The 9,989-nt window shown below is 45.2% G+C and overlaps 1 protein-coding gene across 4 annotated transcripts in view; it reads left to right on the top strand.

The window, feature by feature from the left end:
* MEIS1 (Meis homeobox 1) overlaps positions 1–9,989 on the top strand; it is a 93,774-nt gene that overhangs the window by 22,136 nt on the left and 61,649 nt on the right. For all 4 annotated transcript variants that reach the window (XM_085218764.1, XM_085218763.1, XM_085218766.1 and 1 more), the window contains one exon: positions 215–326. In XM_085218764.1, the coding sequence (XP_085074890.1) occupies positions 215–326 (112 nt within the window). The remainder of the gene's footprint in view (positions 1–214; positions 327–9,989) is intronic.

Genomic DNA, 9,989 nt, shown 5'->3' with positions numbered 1-9,989 from the left:
TTGGATGTTTCTGTTTTCCATGGTAATAATGCACAGGGTTATTTAGGTGGTGGATGTGTTCCAGAGGGTGTTATTGGAACCGAGGAACAGCAGTTCTGTGCCTTGAAAGGAGAACTGCTGGGGGTGCATGTGTTGGGTTCTACCCATGCGTGGCACTGGCAGAGATGAGTTCCACATCCCAACCTCACCTCATCCCCTTTTCTCTCGCCCGCAGCCCTCCTGGAACAGAGACCACGATGACACGGCATCAACGCGTTCCGGGGGAACCCCCGGGCCCTCCAGTGGAGGACACACATCGCACAGTGGGGACAACAGCAGTGAGCAAGGTAGGGAAGGAGCCCTGGCGCTTGCTTTGCGGAGAGCGGCCGCCAGCGCGCTTGGCCGCGGGGACCAGTCCCTCTGTTTCTGAAAGTTTGAGATGTGCTCAGGTACTAGGGGGCTTGTGCTGGGAAAGGGCTGGCTTCCTTTTTTTGTCACTTTTTTTCCATCTTCTCCTGATAAAAGCATTGGCATCTTCAGTTCTTTTACCTTGCCAGGAGGCACATGGTAGAGAAACATATGTACCAAATTTGCAGGACGCTTCATAAAAATAAGCAGCAAGAAAGGTTGCTTTATGTTTTGTTTTTATTTGTTTTGGTTTTTTTTCCCATTCAAATGGATTAAAAAATGAAATTTTCAAAAGCAAATGCAATTAAAATTGTAGAAACGCATGCTAATATTTAAAGATGCCATCAAAACTTTGCTGCGTGTAAAGATGCTAGCTGGCCCGTTTTTCAAAATCCCGACCAGAGCTTTTATTTTTCACTCAATTCCAATTTATGTGAATGCAAAAATGTTTTGTTTGAGTGCCAAGCTAAGCACAGTATTAATGCAGCAGGATGGAAGGAGCTCAGTGCCATGCAAGTGGGGCATGCTGCGAGTCCCTAGTGCTGTCTTGGAGGGTCCAGAGCTTAAAAAGCTGAAGTTCTGTTTTTCTTTTTTTTTCTTTTTTTTTTTTTCTGCTTAAATGCTTCATACTTTTCATGAAGAGACCAACTGCAGTGGATTTAGTGCTAATTTAATGCAATTAAAATTTAAAAAGGATCCTTAATCTGAATATAAAAGGGAGCACTTTATTGGAGCTGACTCTGAGCTCGCAATAGGTATATACTTTTAAATCTGGTTTATGATCATGTTTCATTCAAGTGCTGTTAGACAACAAAGGAATTGTGTTTCCAAAAAAAAAAAAGGTTGAACAGTACTGATTAGCATGGCAAAGTCTGAGTTTAACAAGATTAGTTTTTAAACTAAACCAGTATTTTTTAATTTTTTATACATGCGGATGTAACTTATGTTGCGAATAGCATCTCTTTATAGAATCTTAAGTATTTGAGACACTTTATTGTTTAAAGAAAAGTTGCTGACTTCATCGCAAGCATAGCCTAGTAAAAATGGGGCCTGGAATAGTAAACTGCTGCAGAGCTGAGGCAGAAACTGGTAACCTTCTGACCTCTGACTTTTACTGGAAAATGATATGCAACATAAATCTAAGGGGCCTTTTTTCTTTCAAGTACGTGCACGTATATATCCTGGTGGTGCTGTGCACAATGCCATAGCTGAAGCGGTGTCAATGTGTTCATTAGAGCTTCTTACTTTTGGGATGGACTTTAGATCCCTGTGTTTTTTTAAGGGGGAAAGGTTACTGCAAAAGCAAGTGCTGTGGTTGTTTAGAGGGAGTTTTGTGCTTGGGTAGGGCTGCTTTTTTGTCGGCCGGGTGTGCGCGTGTTCATGCGTGTACCAAACGTTGGCGTGTACCTGAGCCACTGCAGCACTTGGGAAATGGAGCTCCTTGGTTCCTTCCGTACTTTTTAACACTTTCAGGCTTTGTCTTCTTCTAAACGTGGCATTTAGTTAGTCTGCGGTGCAGCCCTAGCTGGTGCCTTGTTGCTGTCATCACTGCCTACTCCCAGCAAGGTGTGTGCTGTGGTCTTGGACAGGAGTGCCTTTGGGGTAGGATGTCAGTGCGCGTTAGCCATCGTGGAAACTCTTACCCAAACTGCGCAGTAAGTTTAGCTGAGGCTGGATTTGCTGCCAGCTCCTGATAAGAGGCATTTGGTGAGGAAGGCTTGTTGCGTTGAAGCCTTAGGAAATGGTGAACAAGGGGAACTGGCGAGCTAGAGCTCTCAGGTCCAGTTCTAGAGGGAAGTTAAAGGAAGCAGACCCTGCTCAGTGGGTGCCTGGTCCCAGCCCTGCCTTCTGGCCACCTACCCTCTTGGGTGGTCCTTTTTTATTTTTTATTTTTTTTGTGGAACAGGGATGTGGGAAGGGTAGCGGTGGTCTTGTTGAGCCTTGCGTTGCTCTTGGTCTGCTCTCAGCACCCTGAAGCTGAGATTCGGGGGGAATCTCATTTGTTGAGGCACATCTCTATGCCCATATATTTGCCTTGCGTAAGACAAGCATGGATTTAGCCTTAGAGCTCTGCCCAGTGTGTGAGTTGGGCTCCAGGTGTTCCAAGGACATGGGGCACACGGACAACAAAGCTCGAGGCCCACAGTGAAGATTTTCTCCCTTGATCCTTAATCCAGACTATATGCAAGTTCTATTTTGGGGCTTTCTGGAAGGTTTTCTTCTCAACTTGATGTGTCACTGCTTTAAATCCCCACTGAGTGTGTTTTTATGTTCACGTACAAAATACATGGAACAAAACCTTTGCAAACAGGAGAGGCTCCCTTTCCTGTAAACACTTTAAAGTCTTTTTTAATGCGTAAATTTATTTACTTAGCGATAGCAATGACTCCCAGCTGCTCCAAGCTGTTGTGTAAGTCCCTACTTACACAAGGAGCTGCAGGGGAGATGGCTGGCGGTCTCGTGCCACCGAGCAGCAGGCTGTATTATTGCATGGACAGTGACAGTGTCTCATACAAAACGCCAGTGCTGTGTCATTGCAGTGGACAGTTATAGCACAGGAATGCAGAATAATATTATAGAAAAGTTTCAAGGGCTGCTATCCTATTCCTTTGAGTGTATTGGGAAGAGGCTCTTTTCTAGTTTTTTGTGAAGGCCTCAACCTCGGTTCGGAACATTCTGTAAACTCCCATAATCGTTGCTCTTTCAAGTATGAGCAGCAATATTTCTTTATCAAAACCTGTCAGTGGCTGCAACGTTCTGGGGCCTTTTGCAAGAGTTGGGGCAACCTATGGGCAGAAGGCAATCCCATTTTTATTTGACTGCTGTCCAGGCAGCGGGGCGAGAGAGCTGCGTTGTGCTCCAGTGGCGATTTTTGCACCGCTCGCCCTTGCGCGTAAAAGAAAGTAATCAGAGCACCAGGACAGGCCCTGGGAGCACTCAGATGGCCGATGACTAATGGGGTAGGTGGGCAGCAGCCCTCGGATTGGGCGCCTTAATGAGCACATTTTGCTCCGCGCTTGGGCTGCAGTTCCCCTTCACCTTTGCCCTTTATTGACCGAACCGACACTTCATTTTTCACATACTTCCAATTATGGCTGAGCTTAAGTGTCGTCCTGCCTCCTTTATTTCTTGCCCATGGACGGCTCAAGAAGGGGCCGAGGCCACGCAAGAAATTTTAATTTGAAAAACTACCGTGGCAATTCAGGCTTAGGGTGTAACCTAAAACTGCTGCCACTTTGCAGTTTCACTGATGAAAACCGAAGTTTAAATACCTCTGTAGCGATGTGGGGATCATAGTTAGGTGGTCTGGTTTTGGGGTTGATTATTTGGGGCTGCACAGATGCTAGTGGTAGGAATCTGCATGGGGAGGAATGGAGAGGGGTGAAGGGGGCTGTGCTCTGCTGCTTCAGGTGACTCAAATGATTTGTTTGCGTGCACATGGCATTTTCTCAAGAGACGTCTTGTAGCGTGATGCCTGGAGATGTGCTTTGACTGGATGCTCTCTGTACAGGCTGTAGGAAAGCAAAGCAGAGCTGTACCTGCACTTCTCAAACCTGAGACCATCATGCAGCAGCATTTGTTGTTTTGGGGCTATTCAATACATGAGTTCGCTTTCGTGGTGTTTGCAGGTTCCCAAGTTCTGCTGGAAGCAGCTCAAGTGAAGTTGTGGTCCCATCAGCTGTGGGCTTTGGGGACCAACCAGCTGCTGCTGGATGTAACATCCTGTGGTGGTGCCGCTGGGTTTGCCGTGCACTGTTCGCTACCAGCTTTGTCACATGGAGTTTGCATGAATAATAAGTGGGCACGTCACCTGTGCTGTGTGTCAGCTGTGATTGCTTTGCATTTAAATACAGGGGCAGTGTGTGGATGGTTATTTACATCCAAACAGAGGTCCCTAAAACGCAGAAGTATTTATCTCAAAAAATGTATGAAGGATTACCTTCTTTATTATGTAGCCCTCTGGCACGGTAATGGCATGGCATATTTTTACTATAATATGGTAATAAAAGAATATGTAAAAGGCAGACAAAGGTTCTGTCTTTTCACTAAGGTGACCCCTGTTACCAAGTAACTGCTTTACTTATGAGCTTGTTAAAAACTCAAAAAATGAGCTTTTCATACTTCACAGGCATTGATGTGAAAATGAGCTGTCCTGTGAGTAGTTTTCTTGATCATTTTTAGAACAATTGATTAGCCAAAGAGCCGCCGTCATTAGTTGACATTGACTGATAGCAATTTGTCACAAGCTCCGAAGGTCAGCCCGGCGGTGGGAGCTCTGGCTTGTCTTTGATTGACCTTTTCTGCTGCCATTATCATGCGATCGGTTGGGCTGGATGTGACCCTCGATTGGAAAAGACAGAGCATTAGTCAGCAGGGGCTGCTCCCTGCGCTTTTTCTGGGGGTTCAGATATTGTGAAGCCCAAATTAAGCGTAATAGGCTTGTTTGAAAGGAGTGGTGTCCGTGTGGGTGTTCTCTCAGAGGCTCTGCAGTCCCATTTGCCTTTCCTGTTTCTCCATCAAGTGGGCAGCGCTCGGTTTGCTTTAGACCAGCACATGCACCTGTGCCTCTTTGCTTGGAGTGAGATGAGAGATTGAAGAGAAAGAAGAAAGCATCTGCAGACGCGGGCTTTGTAATTGCAAGCAGGAAACCTGAACCGTGGCTCTGGGTTGGAGGCTCTTCGTGTAGGTGCACATCCTTCAGCAGCACCAGCATTAATTATTTTTATCTCTGTGGAATCGTGTTTTATTTTTTAACAGTGATTGAGTGGCTGAGGATTACGCTCATAACAACACGATGTCAATTTATCATTCTGCTCTGAAGCCGGAGGGCGTGAAACTGTTTTTTCCTTTCTTCTGTGTGTTTTTCTGGTCTCGTCAGCCCGACTCAGCTGCTCACCGCGTTTTGGCGGTGCTGAGCTCTGTGCTGTGGCCAGGCAGAGCTCTGCTTCCATGCAGACCTGCAAGAGAGCCCTTGCCTTGACATGCTATGTGCCATACATGGTCTGAGCATCAGTCCATCGCTGCTGCCAGGGTGTATTTAACCATTCACACTTACTCCCGACGCCTGTTAGTAGCTGGCATTTCTCTTTCTGATTTGGCAAAACTAACTGGAGTACTCAGCATTGCCGTTTGTTTTGCCTAAATCGTGGATGGCAGAGTCACAAACCAGTTCTTTTCCTTGCAAAAACCTCCCTCCCTCCCATTTGCCTTTTAGGGGAAACTTGAATATGTCTGCGTAAGCACCGACTTGTTTTTCAGGTCAGCCCTCAGAGATAATAAGCAGCTCACAATCAGGGCAAACGTCTCACTGTGATTTCGAGTCTTTGTTTGGGAACAAAGCTGGGTACAGGAGGCTGAAGCCATCCTCAGCAGAGGGAATGGCTTAGGGAACTGCTTATTTTACTCTTCGAAGTGGCTGTGGAAATACAAGCGTTCCTGACTTCTTAGCCCACCTGTAACCGAGCAGAAAATTTCACGTGCTGGAGTCTTTCTTCTTTTTTGTCTTTCTTCTTTTTTATCTTTCTGGGGGCAAGCAATGTACAATTAGAAAATACCTATTCCATTGGACGTCTGTGTGGCCATGCATAAGTCTTTGCATACCTAGACATGTGTATAAGAATGTGATCCTGACCCTCAGCTGAACATGCCATCAGCTTGCATAGGCCCCAGAAGTGTTACTGCACGGTGCAAACGTGTTCCTGAGCATGGGACCTTGAATACTAAACCTCTGGTGAGATAGCAGGGAAATGCCACGTTGCTAAATCTCTTCCTGAGCTGCTTCCTAGCATCTTGTTTTCCTTCTTGGGTGGGGCAGACAAGGGGATTTTGGTTGCAGAAATAGGTTTTAGGTTCCCAAGATATCCGACTCTTAGCAGTGCTTGAGTTTGAAGGTCACTTGGATATGATCTGTTTTTTTTTTTCCTATGCATCCTGGGTGCACTCCTGTAGGTTGCAGCGTCTTGTTGGAGCAAATGAGCTTCCCATTTAGACTGCAGACTTTCATATTTAGGGCACTGTTCCGATCCCCATTGGCTTCTCCCGGTCTTGCTGGCATCAACTGAGTCTTTGGCCATGGGATGCAGGCAGAGAGCAACCTTCTGGTGTGCGTCATTGGCCTCCTTACATCAGAGGTTAAAAAAGCCAAGTCATGTTCCTGAGATGGCCTCTACTTTTGAGAAACAATTCATTGCAGTGACTCCAAACCTGTAAACAGGCATTGTTTCTGGATTAGTGATGCAACAGGGTGCGGCATTTGGCTGCTTGGTGTAAAACGTTTTCGTACCTTTCGCGTGAAGTGCTGCGAGAGGGGGAAAAAAAGATGACTAAGGTTGGAAGAGAAGCCTTTAAACTGATGAATCGTGGGTGAAGCCAGAGCTTGTTCTGCAGTGCAATTGCTGCTGCAAGAGACTGACACGAGATCCATCTGCTTCGAGCGATCAGCTCTGGATTTTATGTGAAAATATATCTTATTAAAACATTCAATTCAGGAAATAAGATAATTACTGGATTTTTTTTTATTGACTCATTTTTGGATGTGTTTCACTAATGCTGGTGTGCTTCTGTTGGTAAGAACTAGAAAGTCGCTGCAGTTTGCGTTTCCTCACCCTTCCTACCCTGGTGATGGGAAAGCTTTGACAATATTCATTCAAATTTGACAGGCGATTGCTTCTGTAAATGAATACACTCCAATCATAATTGTTGCAACAGGATTGTTTGATTACCTGGCAGTAGCCTCTTTCCCTGTGATAGCTTTTGGATCACCTGTTTGCTGAGAGCATTTGACAGTCCTCATGTTTATTACCCAATTGAATGTCAGTAGCAATTGCAGCTAAAGATAAACGAAAATGCAAGTACTTGTTGACCTTGACTTTTTTCCACAAGATATTGGACTTGATGGCTCTATTGCTGTTGAACTGATAAGAGTTATAAACAGTAGTTTAAGGAAAATGTTTTATTCCCAGAGGAAAATACCACGCTGCTGTGGGAAATGGCATGTGACTCTGCACTCTTTGCCAAATTTACTTGGTTCACCTTCATTTAGGCTGTGGGAAAACAAAATACAGTTTCCCCCTTTTACGACTTTAACATCTCAGCAAACATGAATTCCTGTGCTCTTTGTAAAGTTTTGTTGGCAGGCGGCTCCAACAACATCATGCGAGCGTGAGCCCTCTCTGTTTTACGACGTGCTATAAGGAGGATTCTCAATTCTTCCTCATTTTCAGGATGATTTGATAATTACAGGGAGGGAGCAGAGTGTTCTTCTCGTGTTCCGTGGGAAACTTGGTGTGTCCATAGCTGGGAACGGTCCCATGCAGATTGCTGTCTGGATGTGGGCAAGAGGTGTCCAGCTCCTGGTGGGACAGGAGGGAGCAGCCCCAGCCCCACAGGTCTCACCACCCTAACGCCCCTCGATGATGCTATTTTTGCGACTTCTTTTCTAACCCAGCTCCAGCATGGAGCCTGAAACGAAGCCTTCAGCAGGAACAGGCGATAGGCTCTGAGCTCTTTGGGGATGAAAGTCATTGGATAAACATATCGCAGAGAGAGCACAAAAGACTGTGGAATTATGTTGTTTAAAACATAAGTCCTTTTGTATCAGAAACTGCTTTGATAAACTCCATACAGTGTCGCAGGAGCTTGTTAGAGCACAGAAACACAGGATTAAGCAGGGCTGTAACAGTTAGCAGAGTCAGAGTAGTAATCTTATTGCATTGTATTTTATTTTTTTTTAGGTAAGATTAAGCTGGCACTACATTATATGTTTGTGGGTGAGGGGACATTCTTTAAGGGATTAATTAATAGGATCAACGCTACAAGATGCTGACATCACTTTTTCTAAGCGCATCGATGCATGTGGGCTTTTTTTTTTTTTTTTTTTTCTTTTTTCAATTCATGAATGAGTTGTGAGCACTGAAAACCTCCCGTGGAATTTGCAGGCACTTTTTTGTGGTTGCTCTTTGCCCAAGCATAGAGTGGAGGTGTTAGAAAGAAAAAGAAATATTACACAAGCAAGTAAAAATGTAATAGGGGTAGCCTTTTTGGTTACTATGTAGTCCTTTGCTGTTCATTTTTTTGTGTGGCTGACGCTGTGCCATGGGAAGGAGATGGCTCTGGTAGCTCTACTTGTCCCAGGTGCCACCCTTTGTAGAGCAGAATGGGTAGACCAGCCAGGAGACCCAGTGTGTCTTCAGGGAGAACTGGACATAGCCTGCCTGGTTCTGAACTCTTTGCCCAGCTCTCGAAGAGCAATTAGTGTCACATGGATGCAGGCTAAAAATATTCCAGAGTTGGTAGTGTCCCGATGGAGCTGGGAAGGAGGCATGACTTAGCTCTGCCTCAACAGCAGGTGGAGGTCATAGAGCCAGGCTTGTAGGCTGGAGAAGCTTCTGTTGCTCCCCTTGCCTTGCTGAGAGCTCCTAATACAGAGAAAGGCCAGCACCATGCTCCTGCCTGGCGCCCTGGGCTGTAGCCCACGTACATTTGCGTTGACAGCCTTCATTAAGGGAAAAGATTAACGCGGTCAATATTAGCTGAAGTGCCTCAAGGAAAGTGTCGTGGCTTAAAACTTTGTGTAAGCTCCTTTTAGAGCACTGGAACATCAGAGCAGGGAGTGGAAAAGAAGATTCACAGTGGGATTGCAGCATTTCGTCCGTGCTGTACTACTCCTCCTGTCCCCAATCAGTAAAGCATCTCTCATTGACTCCCTCCCACTCCCTGGCTATGGCACTGAGTGTGCCCCAGGGGAGGGTTTTGGTGCAGCGTACTGCTCATCTCTTTTTTTTTTTTTCTTTATTTGTCTGGAATAACCCAGGAAAATTCCACGTGAGACCAGCTGTGTAAAAACCAAAATCATAATGACGTGATTGCAGCGTAACTATCAGACAGAACTGGTCTCGTGCTGTGTTGCTGTAAGAGGCTGTAGGTAAAAGTAGGGGATTGTTCTGTCAGTCAGTAAGCAGCTTGAGCCACAAAGTCCTTGAATGTCAATGTATAAATATTTATAGTTTGTGTATGTTTGTTCATGTACGTGCTTGAGTGTGACTTCCTCCCACTATTATATGTCTTTATTCTGTGAACCTGGCAAGAAAGCTGATAAAATAACCTGCTTTGTGCAGTGTAGTGGCTTTTCCAAGACCTTTCATATTTCCTTCTGAAAAAGTGTTGTGCTAAGTTGCTTGGCATTACAGCTACAAAATATAAATTAGTGAATGGCGCTGGTGTTAGTGTCTGGCTGAGGATTTCATCTGTCAGAAAACCCCTGAGGTGGCCGTAATGTGCCAGGCTGAGCAGCAGAGAGGGGAGCATTCCAGGCAACGTAGCCACATTGTCAGGAGATGCAGAGTGGGTGACTTGGTTGAATTTAACCCCAAGAAAGCAAACCACACCGATCTGCAGGAATGCAGGCTGGAGCAGGAAGAGCACGTTGCTTGTAACAGGGGTGTACATCTCTTCAGCAAGATTCATTATATCCTATCACTGAAAAACATAGAAGGCACAGATAGGCAATTTTGCAGCACAGCTCTCCATACATAATGCTTTAATATAAATTAAAATTGCCTCACACAAATTAAAAGAAATTCTATATGTTACTAATACATTAA

This window comes from Meleagris gallopavo, chromosome 2 (genome assembly GCF_905368555.1).
Source record: "Meleagris gallopavo chromosome 2, MGAL_WU_HG_1.1, whole genome shotgun sequence".
Taxonomy (NCBI): Eukaryota; Metazoa; Chordata; class Aves; order Galliformes; family Phasianidae; genus Meleagris; species Meleagris gallopavo.
Note: the sequence above shows the minus strand (reverse complement) of the source record. Positions and strands in the feature narration are given on the sequence as shown.